At 38.6% G+C, this 18,873-nt stretch overlaps 1 protein-coding gene across 1 annotated transcript in view; it reads left to right on the top strand.

Moving 5' to 3' along the window:
- The window catches only part of SINHCAF (SIN3-HDAC complex associated factor), a 32,081-nt gene that overhangs the window by 2,123 nt on the left and 11,085 nt on the right, over positions 1–18,873 (top strand). The window contains exons 2-4 of the mRNA XM_006086756.3: positions 11,795–11,942; positions 13,586–13,685; positions 15,383–15,509. Coding sequence (XP_006086818.1) covers positions 11,815–11,942; positions 13,586–13,685; positions 15,383–15,509 — 355 coding nt within the window. The 5' untranslated portion in view covers positions 11,795–11,814. The remainder of the gene's footprint in view (positions 1–11,794; positions 11,943–13,585; positions 13,686–15,382; positions 15,510–18,873) is intronic.

An 18,873-nucleotide genomic window follows, 5' to 3' on the forward strand; every position in this document is an offset into this window, starting at 1 on the left:
CACGGCCACAAAAAAAAAAAAAAGGGGCGCAGGTTGGGGACACACGAGGGCCGTGGGGGGGGGCGGGGACCCGATTGCCATGGGAGGCAATTTGCTGCTTTCTGGGAAACCGGCGAGTGCGGCCAGCACCCCCATTCCCAGCAGCTGAGCCTCGGCCCGCACGTTCAGGGGACCCAGCCCCGACGACACGCAAAAAAGCCACCGTGGGGAAGTTTCGGGGCTCCGGGTGCGCGCTGCTGTTTTCTTTTGTGTGTGCGGGTGGGAGGGGGAGCGGGAGGGCGAGGTTTGTTTGGGTTGGGATGGCGGTGGTGGTTTCTTTGGGTGGTAGAGCGCTGCAGAGTTTGCCCTGGTAACTGTGACCCTAGGTTTCTTTGTTTTTATTTTCTTCCTCTAACGTCCGATTGCTAAGCTAAGAATTACTGCTTAGCCAAGCATGGTCCCCGTGGGGAGACAGTTTTACCTCCGCGATCCTATTCCCCCAACTCCTCATCTTGTCCTAAAGAAGGTTAATAACACTTTTCTCCCCTTTTTCTTTGAATAGTTAAAAAAAAAAAAAAAAAGGATTTGACCTTGTCAGTAAGCACCTGTTTTTGAGCTGGAGTTCGCCAGACTTGAAAAGCCTTTTAATAATTTATGTTGCAAAACCGAACACGTTTATTAATTGCTCAGTCTAAATAATTAAAGTATGGGAGTTCGTTTCTGGTGGAGTTGGAGAAAGCCTGGTGGCATCTGAAGTATTTATATAATGATTTGGGGAAGGGGGGATAATTCTTGGCCCTAAAGGTATGCTTGGCTCTACGTCTGGCGATTGTTCGCTGTGTTATCTTGGGATGACCTTGAAGAAGCCTGCGCACAGGGAGTTGGGCCTCGGAGATTTGGTGTGGGGGCTGGGGAGGAAGCTGCTGGGAATGACTGTGGCTAGCCGTGCTGTCCCTGCTGGCCTCTTCCCCGTTCCTGGGAATTGTGGTTGACCTTCTGGTTACCCCTCTTAGATTTTCTTTTCAAGCAAACTTTTTTCTTTCCCTTTTTTTTTGGTATGTGACCCCAGGCATAGCTCAAAAATTATGCTGGTTTGACACATGGATGCTTCTTTGGTATTTGGGGTTTGCCTGCAGTCTAGACATCCAATAAGCAGCCACCCTATCTGTTGCTTCTTTGCTGATTACGCCTGCATTCAGATGGCGTGCAAGGGTTAGAATCCAAAAGTAATCATCACCGGAAAAGAATATCCTCAGAGGCCACGCCCCCACACCTGAACAAATTGAAATCCAGTTTCTGCTTTTCATTGTTTTGTTATTAAACAATCACATTTCTCCCAAGTTTTGGTTCACCAAATTGCAGATACCCAAAGGCAAACAGTATCAGTAACAGTAAACTTCTGAAGTGAATACAAAGAGCATGTCAAGAAAATGAAAAGCTTTGGATTTAATAACTTGATGGCTTCCTTTGGGCAGTTATTTCTGGGGTCATGTGCTTAAAATGCACGTGAAGTACTTTGCAAATACACTGAGATTCTTTGTTTGTTTTTTCTTAATTAGTATTTTATAGTCAAGTTCCGGCGAGGATTTCAATATCCTGGGACATTTCAAATACAATATATAGACGTTAATAAAACTATTAAATTGCAGATATTTTCAATATCAGGGATATGTGCAACAGAGATTTGGTTTATCAAGGAGAATGAGCTGAGTGGGAAAGACACACAGCCAAGGTCTCTGCTGCCTTCCCTTTTTTCGTTACTTTTGCAGGAGGTTGGAAATAAAAAGTTTAGTTGGTGGTTTATTCTAGAACCTCAGGCTGCTGTTGCTCAGTATTCTCAATTCTGTAGGTTTGGACCCTGGATAGTCACTTTTTCCCCAAAGTGGGAGTCAGGCCCTGGGAAAACCTGGCTCATGGGGCTCAAACTCAGGAAGATTTATGTCAGGAAAGCCATTTGAGAATGATTTTCTATGTAAAATAAATTTTTCACTGCGGAAAGCTTACTCTTATTTGAAATATAAACCAACTTTCTAAACTGTTATGAGGACATTAATTTACCATGCCAGGCACACGGTAGGTTGCTTTAAAAATAGGGCATTTCCTTTTTTCCTTAAGAGAAGCTAGGAATATAATTGGTTGAGAAGGAAGGGAGCACATTTGTGGAGGCACTAGGTTAGTTGTTCAGAAGTCTCGGGGGTTAAAATGCCTAAATTCCAAAGCCCCTGGTCTTCCTAAATAAGTCCCATTGTGGTCTAGTTATCTCATCTGCAAAGTTAGCAATGATGGGGTTCACAGGGTTGTAAATCATTAAGCAAGGAAGGTGCTTGGTAAATATTGGCTGTTATTCTCACAACTTTGGGAAGTAGACATTTTACAGAAGACAAAAACTGAGGAAATATTCAGTAAATGATGAGTGGAAACAATGAGTCCCCCGCCCCCCCACCTTCAGGAACTGGTTCTGGGAAGACACTACCTTCACTTCAGCTCCTGGTTCCCTATGCAGTTCTGATTCAACCATTTTACATCAAAAAGTCCTGTGGAAATCTAGAAAATGCCATTTTACTTCTTCCTGCTTTCTCTTGTTCACAAGAGTGTCCGGGAATTCCCACACTTAGTTTTGACTCGGGGTTATAAATTGAAAATATTTTCTTTGATTCTCCAGTTTCTCCTCTAATTGAATCAGCAACTAAGGTTTTCTGTATTATGGAAATAATCTGGAAATGCACCTCGTTCAAAAGAAGGGAGTTTGTTTTCAAGGGAGGGAGATTTCCTTTTTGCACTAAAAATACAGAAGTCACAGGCACATGTACTGTTACATATTCAAGACCAAAGTTTCCATTGAACTAAAACAACTGATTGCTAGCTTGTATTTAGTTCTTTCCATCTATTATAAGTTTGATTTGGCTTAATGTTATTTTAATTTGGTTGATGCTAATGTATGCTGAGTTTAAATAGCTCTCATTTTGAGATTCATTTCTCCCACATTATTCTCCTAGCCTCCTCTTCCTCCCCATATGCTTACTTGAAATAAGCAAGAAATATTTTTTCTACCAATTGTTAGGAAAGCATTGAATTGTTTACTGCTAATCTTCTGTAATTAAAGTAATTGATTTGGTTTACATTTCCTGGAAGTCTGTAAGCCTCAAAACAATTTTTTCTTACAATGTTTTCTTAACGTTTTTTTAAACGTTAAAAAAATTATTCCATTCAAAACATAAGTTTTTAGTCCTGCTGCCGCGGCTCAGTGCTTGAGCATCGACCTATGAACCAGGAGGTCACAGTTTGATTCCCGATCAGGGCACATGCCTGGGTTGTGGGCTTGATCCCAGTAGGGGGCGTGAAAGAGGCAGCCGATCAATGACTCATCATTGATGTCTTTATCTCTCTCTCCCCCTCCCTCTTCCTTACTCTCTAAAATAAATAAAAGTATATTTTTTTAAAAAGACATCAGTTTTTAAATATACATGTTTTTAAATTTTAATTAAATTTATTGGGTTGACATTGGTTCTTAAAATCATACAGGTTTCAGGTGTACAACTGAAAAGAACATCGCCCTTAATACACATCTTTATTGTAGACACATTTTCTTATTCATGCCTTTAAATTGTTCAGATCCATTTTGGCTCCACCACTCGAAGGGCAGTTAGTAAGTTTCACCTGTTTCTGTGTGCTGTGTATAGTCAGCACCTGGTTGTAATATAAGACTTAGTTCCTGCCCTACAACAGTTTACCACTGAGTAGAGGAGATAATAGAGTAAATAAATATGTGAAATCCTGCGTGTTAGGTATTCTAATAAGGAATGGAAAGGTTTTGTAAAAAGAAATAATTCTTAAAGACCCCCCCAAATAAATAAATAAAGAATTTCCCAGGTTAAGGGGATGGAGGAGAAACCATCTCAAACAGAAAGAACAGCCTGAGATGTGTGGCTAGTTAGTAAAGTTGGTTTGACACTCCTGGAATATCAGAATTCCAAATTGGGAGCAGCTGGAAGGCAGGACCAGATCCTGCAAAGCTTTGAATTTCTTGCCAAGGATTTTAGATATTATCTTGAAGCCAGTGTTAGTACCTTGGAAGAGATGATTAATATTTGAACTTGAGTAAGATACCACCTGTTTGAAGAATGCAGGGAAATTAGTTATGAGGTTCTGACAGGAGTTCAAGCACCATGATGAGGGACAAACAGGCAGGGGTGGGAGGGACATGAAACTAGAGAAGTGAAGAAGCAGAATCTGTAAGGACTTCACCCATAGTGGATATGGTGGGGGCCATGACCAGGATGCTAAGGGAGAGTCCAGTTGTAATATAAGAGTTCATAGTTTTTGTGTGACAGCATGGATGCTAGGTGAATACAGGAAGAGCACGCCTGGAAGACAAGATTAGGTAATCAATTTAGGGCATTTAAAGGTTAGGATAGCCGAAACCGGTTTGGCTCAGTGGATAGAGCGTCGGCCTGCGGACTGAAAGGTCCCAGGTTCGATTCCGGTCAAGGGCATGTACCTGGGTTGCGGGCACATCCCCGGTGGGGGATGTGCAGGAGGCGGCTGATCGATGTTTCTCTCTCATCGATGTTTCTGACTCTCTATCTCTCTCCTTTCCTCTCTGTAAAAAAAATCAATAAAATATATTTAAAAAAAAAAAAATAAAGGTTAGGATCTCCAGTCCTTGTGTTGGCGCTTTGTTACAAATATTATTCAAAAGAGTAGGGATTTATCCTTATTTTATAAAGAGAAATGGAATGGTCAGAGAGCTTAAGGAACTTTCTTGAGGTTAGACCAGATGTGTGCTACCATACCCCCTTTCTTAACATTTTTGTCAGTCTTAATGGGAGCACAGCTTCATAGGAAGGAGTGTGGTCCAGTTTCATGATCTTAACTCTCCCTGAAAAGGCTGAGTTCCTCTTTTCCCATAGACCTTGGCTTAAAAGAAAACCTTCAGAAATCATGTTCTACCTTCAGTTTAATTTGTTGTGCATGTCCTGGGACAGATAGAGTTTATATTTCTATAATGTGCAAGTCTCCAATTTAAGAAAATAAGTCGTATACATAGACTGATATTTTCATACTCTTGCTTCACAGCATCCCTGGAAAGTAGAAGTGAGATTTCACCCTAGTATTACAAAAGGGACAAATAAAATTAGAAGTGACTTTCTATTCAGTTGTAAAGATAAAAGCAGAAATAGACTCCAAATTCACTAATTACAGTGCTCTTTTCAACAGATTCACAATACTGTAGTTACATTTCCTAAGTGATCCCTTAAAAGCAAATAAATACTGCCCTGGTCAGGTGGCTCAGTTGGTTGGAGCATCTTCCCATACACCAAAAGGTTTTGGGTTCAATTCCAGTCAGGGCACATACCTAGGTTGTGGGTTCAGTCCCCAGTTGGGACATATATGGGAGGCAACCAATCCATGTTTCTCTCAATAAAAACATCCTCTGGTGAAGAATTAAAAAAAAAAAAAAGTATCCTTGCTGGTTTGGTCCAGTGGAGCATTGGCCTGTGGACTGAAGGGTCTTGGGCTCGAATTCGGTCAAGGGCACATGCCTGGGTTGGGGGGCATGCAGGAGGCAGCCGATCAATGATTCTCATCATTGATGTTTCCATCTCTCCTTTCCCTTCAATAAAAAAAAAAACATATATATTTTAAAGAGCAAATAAATACCACCTCTTCGACCATTACAATTTTCTTATCCACTGGAATTGCTCTTAATCTAGAACTGGGAGGCCCAGTATTTCTTTGCACTACCAAAATGGAAGGACGTAGTATTTTTTATATATATGCTATCTAAAACTCACAGACTTGGATTTGTGATTTAAAAAATAAAAATTTTAGAGAGGGAAGGAGATAGAGAGAGAGAGGGGAACATTGATGTGAGAGAGAAACATTGATGTGAGAAACATCCATTGATTGTCTCCCACATGCGCCCAGACCCAGTGATCAAACCACCACCTTTTGGTGTATGAGACCACACTCCAACCAACTGAGCCACACCGGCCAGGGTGGATTTGTAATTTAAAAAAAAAAAAAAATTATATCTAGCCCTTGCCAGTGTGGCTCAGTTGGTTGGGCACTGTGGTTCCGTGCACTGAGTGGTTACTGATTTGATTCCTAGTCAGGGCTCCGTCCCATTGTGGGGTGGGCAGGATGCAGCCCATCCATATTTCTCTCTTCTTCCTTCCTCTCTCTAACCCCCCCCCCCAAAAAAAAAACACACCAAAACAAAACAATAAATTGTTCTTTAAAAAGGAAAGTTTTGAAACCTATGCTGTTTCAGCTGAAGACTTATTTCTGAGTTTGACCCTCTTTCCTGTAGGATGAGTTCTGGGCTCTTCTGCAAAGTGTGGGTTCCATAGGCAGCCACAGTTATGCATACTTTACCACATAATTTTTCAAGGACTGGGTACATGTTTGGAGAGGCTGTTGGTAACAAGTGGGGTTCACCACCCTGTCTAACTTTGCCTCCAGGGAAACTTAAATTTGTCCCTGAAAAGAGAATAAATAAATTGAGAACCACTGATGCTGGGATGTGGGTTGGTATCTAGGCGCAGGTAAGAGGGAACAATAGTGTTTGATTGCCCCTTGGCTTTCCTTAAGCTCTGACGAAACATGCCTTCTTGTTGAATACCGCAACCAAGTGGCCTAGCAGCCTGAGAACACACAACACGGCAGTCCTGTTGGACCCTTTGTGCAGTGTTGCTCCAGTTACACTGTTGGTGTTTATTGGATCTTGTACTTATATGTGATTAAGGATAGCATACCATTGACTAAAATGATGTCAAGGGTAGCATTGTCAATTACAGCAATTCAAGGTTGCTCATAGCTTTTGATCGGTGTTTATTTCTCTTCCTTTCCCATCATCCTGTCATTTAAAGTTCAACCCTAAAGAAATGAGTCCCCTTCACTTCTAAGTTGTCTTTGGTTGCTTGGTTCCTTTTGTCTTTTTGTTCACCGCAGCTTCCTTCCCACTTGACAAATCTTTTGCTTGTCTCTTCTCAGCAGTTTCCTTCCCATTCTGCTCTCTGTCTATTCTGGTCTTACTAGTCTATTCTGTATTCTCTCCTGCCCAATATACTTCCTAATGTGTATCTCTTCATCTGTGGGTCTTTGAGGAAGTTGGTTTAAGCCTTTTCAGGTTCCTCTTTAGTTAAGTCAAGGTGTGATGGTAGCTTAAGGGTTTGGGGCATGGTACTCTTGAATTTAAAAAAGGCAGTATTAAAAAAAAGGCAATATAGAAAGGGAGTAAAGTGAAAGTAAACTTCCTTCATTCTTGCACCCCCTCAGAGGCAACCACTAGCTACCAGTTTTTAAAAATCCATTTTTAAATGTCAGGTTTTTAAAGTTTGAGATCTCATTTTTTTTAAAAATGCCATGGGATTATACTTTATAACTATGGTTCAACTTGCTTATTGCACAGGACAAAATATCTTGGCTAGTTCCCTCCCTGCACATGTTGTAGATGTGTACTGCATTCTTTTTAAGGGCTGAAAATTTTTAAGAGATCATCTTTGAGCTTAGAGTTATTTATCACAAGACTTTTCCTTGAATAATATCCCTTCAGTATTGGCTATTGCTGTGAAGATTCCTTTTCTTTCCCATTTATGTTATATTCCACTCAGTAAACTCACCTTATGTGTGTTGCATTAAATGTAAAATACGACATTGACCCTGATCTTTGGCTTCATAATCTCATTAGATTTGTTTTAAATTGTCTCTTTTGTATCTTTGTAGTCACCACACCTTTTCCTGTCTCAACACTAAGGTTACATTCCCCATCGTTTCATTAAGTTGATCATTAGATGTTTATGAAATTACAGCTTTAAAGTGGAAGAAATCTCAACGAATCAATCAAAACATGTTTCAAATTAATTGTTATGTTTTAACAATTCACTTTTGTCAATATAAGGTGTTTTCTGACTTAGCTATTAAATGTAATCTTTTTAACTTTGGGAGATTGAACTAAATTGGACAGAATAGCAATTTTAGTGTGACTGATTTGTCTTTAACTGTTATAGTATTGTAAAATTCTGTGGCTCTTTGGATGACAGTAGCCAAAAAAAAAAAAAAAAAAAGTCAATGAAAGTTCTTCAAAAAACATGAAGAACATTATACAAATGACAGCTTTTCAAAAACGTTAATTGAGTATCTACTGACTGGCACTACTCTAGATGCTGAGGTTACAAAGATGAATAAAGACAGAAGAATTCCTAGCCCGGTCTATTTTTATTTTTAAACACAAGCTTATTGAGAAATAATTCACATACCATAACATAAAATTTACTCTAAAAGAGTACAATTCAGTGGCTTTTAGTATGTTTACAGAATTTTGTACCCATCACCACTATCTGAATTTTAGAAGACAAATGACAGTTTTTAATCAGCATTTTTAAGTCTTTCCTTATTTTTGGCTTTATCTCAAAGCTTAATTTTCTTCTGCTTTCCCTAAGCACCCACATAAGGGTGAGATTGTATGGGGTCCACTCTCATGTGTAACTGTTCACCAATTAGGAAGCAGATGGTGTTAGCTTTCTTCTATTACTGGTAAAACATAGGGCTGAGTGACATGATGCTGTGAGAAAGATGCAAAAGTCATGAGTAAGTTTAGTAGCTGACAGTGCCATTGGAACAAATAAAATAGATTGTTCTGGAGGAGTCATTTAATATTGCATAAATGCAGGACTAGGAAAGAAGTATTCTAAAGAACTATAGGTTTGTTGAAATAACAGACATCCCAAATTTACAATCAAGTTGTACCACACCCACCTTCTCTCTATCTATCTATCTATCTATCTATCATCTATCTATCTAATCTGTCGGGTGTGTGCATACATACACAGACACACACAAAGTAACTTGGTTTCAGAGCCATTTTGTGTGCTTGGTTTCCTTCCACAGATCAGGTAGGTGGTTTTTTTTGTTTTGTTTTTAATTTTTAAAAAAGCTTTAGTGCATCTGTAGATTTTGTGAAAAATTTTTCATTTAATCTCGGGGCTCCCTAACGCTCACAGTGGTTAAAGCCAACCATTACTTGGTGGGGTTGCTGTAAACAAAGCCCGAAGTGAAACCCCTGTGTATTCACTGCAGATTCCCAGGTGCCTCTCAAGTACTAAAATAAGCTCAGAAAAGTTTTAATGGGTTTATTAAATAATCATCCTTTAAAAGGTCCTTGCACTACTTGTCTGTTGTATTAGGACATGTGTCTGGCACTTTTACTGAATTTAGCACTTCCTAGAAGAGGGTGAACCCTAAGATTTAGATTCCCCTCAGATGTTTAGACAGAAGAATTTTTGTCAGTAAAAACCTAAGGTCACAGAGCTGCATAAAGGTTTACCAATCAGAAGACATCAAGCTATTTTATGTTCCCAGATATCTTAAGAAAAAGACTTTTCAAACTGAAGAATGAAATATCTTGCAGGGGGGAACCGTTGGGCACGATTTGTGGAGATCCCCTGACAAAAGGAATCATTGGAAATGAACACACCGATTCACCGTAGCAGATGATGAAAAGGAAACCTCAGTGTTTCCTCCGTCTAGAAGGCTAGAGCCCGTGCATTCCTTAGCAGCTTGTCAGCCTGATGACTGGCTTCTTGGTCAGATCCAGCCTCGGTGAAGGTAGTTCACATATTGGAGATGATCTGAATGCTGTACAGTTTTGATGGCATGTTTATTTGTGGGAGGACGGGATTGTGAGGGTAGAGATAGGAATCTGTCTTTTGTAGTAGGATTTGGTCTGTGTGTTAATGGAATGAACTGGCCTTTCTGCTGGACTTCCTTTGTCCTTGCTGAGAAGGGAGGCTGAAGTTTCCTAGGGCTATTGATGGAGCTGGCAACCGTAAGAGGAACTGTGGACTTTTGACCTTCTTGGTGGTAATGGAGGGTTAGGGGACTTTGAGAGCCCACAGGTTGGTGTGAGGATCAGAGAGTTGTGTTTCATTTTTGCTGCAAAACAGGAATATGCAAGTTAAAGCATTAACTTACACTTTCTTAGCACTTTTTAAAACATTTCTATGATCCTGTGTCATTTGACATTGTTTTTTTCCCAAAGCAATGGTTTTCTTCAGGAGGGCATTTTCTTTTCATTTGTCATGAAGCCTGGTTGTTAGCTTGAAGAAAAATATCTGCCTTTTTTCACAGGCCTCACTACACCTTTTTCCTGCTGTGTATAGAGCACCTTCCTCATTTTTTTCCTCTAAAAAAAAATAAAATTCCAAAGTATTTCATTTAACAACTATTTACTTAATCAGTTAAGAATATTTTGTTTTCTTGTTTTAACAATTCTTAAATTGAAGTAACTGTTTAGACTTACTGAAATGACTCAGGGGCCTTCTGCCCCATCCCATCTCCCTTCCATCCCTGTGTCCCTCACCAACAAAAACATTAATGAACTTCTGATGAACAGTAGTCTCTGCTTAAAAGGAAAGCTCCAGTGTTGAGCTAATGAATTGCTAATAAAATATTTTCTTAGCCTCTGTCTGTATTTCAGAACCCCTCAATTTCATGCACACACAAACAAAATGCCTGGATATTTGGTTATTTCTCTGAATCACTTCCATAAATATTTGCTCTGGTATAGTAACCAGGATTGGAATGGAATGGGGTCAGGCAAGAGATTATTCAAAGACAAATACTGAAGTTTTTGTTTTACACATACATTTTAAAAAGAACTTTAAAAGGAGGATTGTGTTCTGTGGTTATAAGTCTCAAAACTATGGGCACAATCTCTCTTACTGATACTTTATTTTATATGATGCTTTTGTGATAATTTGTAATTGGTCTCTTACACCCACACCCTCTGGACTTGTCCATTGGGGTTTAGTTCCTATATTCATTGCCTTTTCATCACCTCTTTTCGTCCAGATGTTCTGGTAAAGCTGGCCCTTGGTTTGGATATTTTAAATTACTTCTAAGGTGCACATTTACTACTGTCGGCTACATTTTTGCTGTATCTAGCCCTAGAGCTATTTCTTCCTTTCTTGCTTGATGTTAAGATTTTTTTGATCATCGGAATCACAATTTATATGACTCTACATTTCTTGAACACCTGCCCAGTCCCACTGTTACTGTGCTCAGGCACAGAGCCTGGTAAAAGCTCGAAAAACCTCTGTAACAACTGTGAGGCAGACCAATGAGCTTATTCTTAATTCAACTTCATGATATATGAAATTATTGCTCTTATAGTCCAACCCTGGATTTTTGTGAATTTTACATCCTCCTTTCTGTAGTTTCAATTCAGGGCCCACTTGCCTGTTTAGGACTTCCCATTTGTCATAGAAGAAATCCCCTCTCGTCTCCCATAGGGCAGAAGTTGTGTGTGTTGATGCGTTACTTGTATGCTTAGGATCAAATAATTAGTGGTCATGGTAAATGCTCAAAACTTCCCCAGAGGGGATCACACGAATGCAGAGGTGCAAAATAAAGGGTGGCGCCTTAGCTTAAATGTTAAGGCACACCCTTCCTTGCGTATGATTCCATCGTTTTTATAGGATTGCGGACAGAGGTGTATATTCTACTTAAAACTTGATTTTTAAAAAAATGCCTCCCATCCCCTATTTTTAGAATGAGTGTTTGCCAGGAAGGTAGGAGTAGATGGTAGAGGCCTTGTTAAATAGCTGAGCTGTTCTGTGTGTTTTATACCCTTGTCATGCTAGTGCCAAGAATGGAGGAAGATGCTAGAGGTCTTCCCCAGAGCCCCGCTTTCTGGCCTGGCTGTGTAATACCAAGTTGCTGGGGGTGGGGTGGAGCAGAGAGCTCTCTCTCCTTTAGTGGTTTCTTGTTAATAGCCCTCAACCAAGCTGTGTCAATTCCCTTGGCTTTACAGACTATTGCCTAGAAGAAAAGATGTTTGGTTTTCACAAGCCAAAGATGTACCGAAGTATAGAAGGCTGCTGTATTTGCAGAGCTAAGTCCTCCAGTTCTCGATTCACGGACAGTAAGCGCTATGAGAAGGATTTCCAGAGCTGTTTTGGGTAAGATCATCGGATGTTTGTACCACTCTTAGCGTGAAATAGGTCACAGCATACAGAAATATTTCCCAGCAAGGCGATTGGAGCAATGTGGCTAATATTTAAAATCACTTATGTTCTAATCTAGGCTGTTTTAAGGCCCTTGCTCTTAAAGGCAATCTAACATACTGACAGCCTACCTTTTTTCAGATTGTGAGGAACTACCGAATTAATTGGAACCAACTTCAAAGTTGTAACTAAATAAACCCTTTCTGTTCATTAATTTCAGTATGTATAAAGAGATTTAAAAAATTACCCTTATTTTCTCTTATAATTGCTATCCTCCAGTAGTTTTCTGTCATTTATATTGTTTTTCTAAATTATAGGAATATATTTTAACCTAACCTGCTGAGGATAGTAATAAGACTTATTGTTCTGCCCTGAAACCTGTCAGGGTATGTTAGCATTTATTTTATATAAATTTTCTTCGTTATCTTTTGACAATAATTCACTGCTTAATGAAGTAGAATTTACTTTCCAACAAACCCTTGGATGAAATAAAATACATAATGTTGAACTAGTTCCCGTGTTAGAAATTAATTTCACCACTTTGTTTTTCTTATCAAAACATTTGTTGATTATTTATTATTAATCCTAGACTTTGTATTTATTTTCAGGGTTGTCAAAAAGAGTCCATTGACCTTGCCTTTTTAAATTACATTTTCCTCCTAATGTCTTCATTTCCAGTTGTGTACATAATAAATATTATCAGTATTTTTCTGATGTATTTAATTCAGGATAAATGTAATAAATGGAAGCTCCTCAGAGATGTAACAACTTGGTGACTAGTTTCATAGATTTTTTTTTCCCCTTATGCAGACATAATAACTTTTTTTTTGTCTAAGACATTTTTTTTATTGCTTAAAATATTACAGAGCAGTACATTTGTCTCCTTTTTTCCCCCTTGACCTTCCCCCAGCCTCCCCTACCCCCCAGTGTCTTGTGTCCATTGTACATAATAACTTTTAAAAAATTACAGTGCCTCTGGTTTTGTTTGTTGTGAAACTAGAATACCATCACACATTTTTTCCCCTTTATTATTATTACTTTTTTTCCTTCCTTTAATTCTCTCCCAAGGACATGTTTTTTATTGATTTTGAGAGAGAGAGAGAGAGAGAGAGAGAGAAACATCTATCGGTTGCTTTCTGCACTCGCCCCAACCCACATGCGAACCGAAACCTAGGCACATGCCCTGACTGGAATTCAGCCTGCAACCTTCTGGTGAATGGGACAACGCTTCAACCAACCGAGCCACCCAGCCAGGGCCATCACATGTTATTTTAAAGGATGGCATTTTGTTGCTTATGAAGCATCTATACATATTTCAAGAAAGATTAATTGTTTAAAACTCTGGTGACCAGGATCTCTTCTAGGTCTAAATTTTACTATTATTAAATTTTAAAACATTATTTTGCAGCGTATAAAAATTTGGTTCATTGGATCTGGAAGTTAATTATATTTCCTAAATATACTACAGAAACAATGGAATTGGATCATCCCGGGTGATTAGAAATAGCATCTATGAACTTTTTTTCTAAAAGGAATGTACTTGCTTGAATTTTTTAATGTAAAGGAGACCAATAAAGGCTTGGTTGTTTTCTTATCAGGTTGCATGAGACACGTTCAGGAGACATCTGTAATGCCTGTGTCCTGCTTGTGAAAAGATGGAAGAAATTGCCGGCAGGATCCAAAAAAAACTGGAATCATGTTAGTGCATCTGTCATCTTTCTCAATTATACCTGTTATATTTAAAGTAACATTAGTTTCCCCCCTATGTAGGAAGTAATAATGTTCCTAGGATGGAAAAATATGAAAAGAATAAAGAAAAACAGTTGCCACTTAGATAAAATTGGTTTACATTTTGTCTGTTTGGAAGCAAAATAGCTTGGTGTGGCATTTCCCTAAGGCTGTATCCACTACGCCCAGAAATTCTCAATGTACATTTCACATATTTTTATGTTTAACTCAGAAATTCCTAGAGTTAATCAGATGAGCCTTTTTTTCATCTCTCAGGATGACATTTATCCTAACTCCTGTTGGTACTAATGAGCCTGTAGGTTTTTAATCAGGCCTGGATTTATCACCTCCTAGCTGTGAATTTTGTGCAAGTTACATTTATTTGTAGAGCATAAAGATAATAGCTGTCTCAGCGGTTGTGAGAACTGAATGAGACAAAGTGTAACATAGTAATCATTCAATTAGATGAAAGCTGTTGTTACTCTCTGTGTTTAAATCTAGTTGAGGTCAAACTGGTGTATAAATGTGTGTTCTTCTGACCTTTCACTTTATAATTTCACTAGAATTCTTCATAAGATATATTTGACCAGAACAGCACTGAGTCTTAGTTAATTCTTCTGTTTGCTAGCTTTCAGAAGATTTATGACATTTATACAACTTATTTGTTTTTAAGCGGGCAGTCATTTATTCTTTACCTTTTCCCCTATACTTGCTTTACACTATCCTTTGGTGACTTACATTATAATGGTAGGTTTCTGAGGGTCTGTTAACTTATTAAAAAAAGGGTTTTTTCTTTAATGCCTCATCTGGAAGAGATCCAAATTTTGATTTCGAAGGTGATGGCAACCTTTCATCATAAGGGTAGAAATCTGCAACTAGTAAATATGAGTGAGTGCATGAGAAATGGGACCATACGAGCTGAACCCGTGTCCATGCTAGATGGGGGAGAACATGCATTGCCGTCATTTAACTGACCTCGGGGATTAAGGGTGGGTAGTGAAAAGAGTTTACAACATAGGTCTGAACACCTTGATTTGAGTCTTGTTCCCCTCCCACTCACCCTGCCCTTTTCACTAGCCTAGTGAAATAAAGCGAAGTAAATAATTTAATTTCTCTTGTTTTCCTCACTCTAAAATTGGAGTAACAAAAATAACCCCCTTACTGCTATGTGGTGAAGGTAAAATCAAAAGTATATGAAAGCTTTTTATAAACTACAAAACATCCTATAGAAATGATAGTTGTTAGATTTGATTTTTCTTAACCTCCATGGGCCATTCTCACCATACTTAAAGTCTTTGTCCAGCAGACTCCTACTATTACCTACTTAAAAAACAAGCAAACAAACCCCCACTATATAAACTATTCTTTATTTTTCCTTGATGTGCTGTAATTTTTGTTTATTTTTAAAATGTTACTTTTCAATTACAGTTTTCATTCAATATTATTTTATATTAATTTCAGGTGTACAGCATAATGGTTAGAGGTAAACTATTTTTAAATTTCCTGTAATGATAAAAAAAAAAAAAGGTTCACACAGACTCTCAAACACTCTAATAGAAAACTGTGGTTCTGAAATTGGGCTCCTTCAAATAGGCATTTGTCTGAACCAAAGGAATACAGAGGTGTCATTTTTTAAATGGTATTAAATATTCAGTATTTTCTTCCAGGTGGTAGATGCAAGGGCAGGACCCAGCCTGAAGACTACACTGAAACCAAAGAAAGTGAAAACTCTATCTGGAAACAGGATAAAAAGCAACCAGATCAGCAAACTACAGAAGGAATTTAAACGTCATAGTAAGTTTGAAACTGAAACACAAGTACTTAAGAATAGTTGTTTTGTTTTTATTTTTGCCCAGAGGTGGCATATGCTATATATGGATCATTTTTTTCTTTTATTGCTTTTTAAAAAAAAGAGTGTTGGAAGGGGATTGTTGACATGGTAGAGATATCATCTCTATGGAATCTTGGAACACTGTCCTTGATTTTGATGTCATGAAAATTCTTCCACAAACCAGCCACTTACTTCTTCATATTGTGCTGAGGCCACTTTGCTCTCTTTACTGACATCTTATTTTTCTAGAAGACACATTTTTCAAGCTTGTTTACCTGATATTTTATGCATAAGGATATTGAGGCCTGAATATGTGTAGAAGGGAACATAAATAATTAGTGGATGATCAGAGACCAAAGCCCAGGAAAGTAACAATAGAAATCATAACTCACCTAATGCAGTGAACTCAGCCTCAGTACTTTGGAATTTAGGAGTGTGTGTGTGTATTGTGTAGAGTGATGGAAGGGAAAGGAATGACAAATTAATACCCAGTTCATAAACTCGTATAGGAAGTCATTGTTGCATGTAGGGCACCTGTAGTGGTACTTCTGTATGCAGGAATTTAGATTTAAGATTTTGAAAAGGAAATGCAGGGCATATAATGCTATTATGTGACATTTGTATCATCTCCCCTAGCGGGGGAAGATCTGAGGCAGTGCTGTCAAATCAAACACATTTGTGTTTCTGCAGTGAAACGGTATTCACATAGATGGAATAGATATTCACACAGTGTTCATGTAACTGGAATCAATAAACTGTACTATAAATAGGTTAGCCAGGTTTGGCTCCTTAAATTATAGTTCAGGTCAAGCCAGATATAGTGACCACATGGGTTAGGAATACACTCTCCATTTTCAAAGCTTTTTCAGAATTGTAGATATGGGTTGTGGGTCAGTATTAGAGTTTTCAGGATTAAAAAAAATCTATAGACAAAATGTTATCAATCAATGCTTGTTTTGAAACAATGGAAAAACACAGTTAAATCTACTGATCTAGGTAGACTGAGAAAGGAAGGATAGCTTGTCATCTCATGAGCACTTTGGCATATCTACCCAGCACTTCACATGCATAGTTATCGCCATGATTTCTGTGATAGAGATTAGCACTGGAGTGGTAATTTAACCCCTAGAGTGCCGCGGAGCGCGATCGCGCTCCTATCTTTCGCCAAAAGTGCCAGGAGCACTATCAAAGCTCCGAAATGGCGTCCAGATCTAAGTCTGCTTTTATTAGTGATGATGATATTGCTAAATATGTCAATGTAGTAAAGGTTTCCTTAAGTTTTTGAATATGTAACTTCATTTACTTGCGATTCATAATTTTTTTCCTAAACTGCTGTAAAATCAGCAAAAATGCCTTGGCAATTTTAGCATAGTTCCTAGGATATTGGTTGGCACTCAAAGGGTTAACCTTGACCCAGGTCACTTAGTAAGTGGTAGAGATGAATTTGACCTCCTGTTTGTCTAACTTTAAAGCCTCGTGCTCTTTCTATACCATCCTGCTGTCTGGTCTGGGGCACTATAACCAATATCTCAGAACTCCAAAGTCTTTCCAGATCTGCTGCTAACTTTGTGCTCTTGGGTAAGTAGGTGTTACCAGTCCTTAGTTATTCTGATGGTTTACAGAGTTGGGCAAAATTAGGTTTACAGATGTGAGATGCGAGACAGTTTATTCTTGTATTAGTATTTATTAATTTTGTATTTTCTTTTTCCAATCTATAATAAAATATATTGGGGTGCTATTAGAGAAGTCTGAAGAGGCTTCCTAGGGAAGGGTGACAATGAACTTTGAAAAACACTGAAATTAGAAGTAAATCTTTTAGTCACATGCATTTCCTGTCATCGCCATCATTATGCTCTGTCAGAATGTCCTGTTGGAGTTTTCATAAGAACAGCATAATAAATGTCTCTAGGTCAGTACTCCAGAATAATTAAGATTAAGAAACTTATGATCAGCGGTAAACACAAATTTAATTATGGTATCTAAGAGACTTATCCTTTGAAACTGGCACCAACTTAGGGAAATCAACATTTATCCAATCATACAAATACAATTTAAACATCTTTATTAAGAATTACATAGCCCTGGCTGGTGTGGCTCAGTTGGTTGGGAGTTGTCCTGTGCACTGAAGGGTTGCTGGTTTGATTCCTGGTCAGGGCACATGCCCAGGATGCCGCTTGATGATCCCTTCCGGTGGGTGGCCTATACAGGGTGTTCTACTCTCATATTGATGTTTCTCCCTCTCCCTTCCTCTCTCTCTAAAAATCAATTTAAAAAATTTTATATTTGAGACCATAGGTTGGCATTGGCAAATGAATTTCAAAATTACCACTTAAAATTCTAACTGAACATCTCCAGTCTTTTCAGAAAGCATTTCCTTTCTTTATACTGTCACAGGTGACTTATCCATTTATAATAATATTGTGGTAAGTAAACACTACCTTGTCATTATGAAGAAAAAAACTATGATCAGACAAAGATCATAATGTAGTTCTGGAAGACTATACATTCTTTCACTAAAAACAGTATATAACAGAACGGGGTACTCTTTGAATGGCAGTAACATGCAATGATTTGGTTCTAGAAATGTTCATTTAGTTTCTGCTACATTAGAATTCTGTGTAGGTGTTCACAGTTTGGGAGCTAGGACGAAAAGAGCAATTATTTCTTGCTTACGTAGTAGAGACGCCTCAATATATAACATATATGTATGTATGTGTTACCACTGGACATTAACATGGAATTTAGAAAAAAATAAAGAAGACTGACATATATAACCTAAGTATAAGGATGGACTTTATTTTTATTTCTTTGGACTTTATTTTTTTTTAAAGTCTTTTGAGGACTACAAATTACAAAGTAAAAGCAGACTGCTACCTAGAAACCTGGTGAATACATTTTGCCTGTGCATGAAAACTTTATCAATGTTATCCATTTAACAATTTCACCCATTCACAATGGTTTGTATCAGTAATAATGCTCTCCTTCATAAGGCTACTATACACCTTTATTTCAAATTATACAACACACTAGAAGCCCGGTGCACGAAATTCATGCATGGGTGGTGGTGGGGGGGGAGGTTGTCCCTCAGCCCAGCCTGCACCCTCTCCAGTCTGGGACCCCTCGGGGATGTCTGACTGCCAGTTTAGGCCCGATCCCCCTCTCTCAACAATCCGGGACTGCTGGCTCCCAACTGCTCACCTGCCTGATTGCCCCTAACCACTTCTGCCTGCCAGCCTAATCACCCCCTAACCACTCCCCTGCCAGTCTGGTTGCCCCTAACTGCCCTCCCCTCCTGGCCTGGTCACCCCTTACTGCCCTCCCCTGCTG

The sequence above is a fragment of the Myotis lucifugus genome, unplaced genomic scaffold, assembly GCF_000147115.1.
Source record: "Myotis lucifugus unplaced genomic scaffold, Myoluc2.0 scaffold_30, whole genome shotgun sequence".
Lineage (NCBI taxonomy): Eukaryota > Metazoa > Chordata > Mammalia > Chiroptera > Vespertilionidae > Myotis > Myotis lucifugus.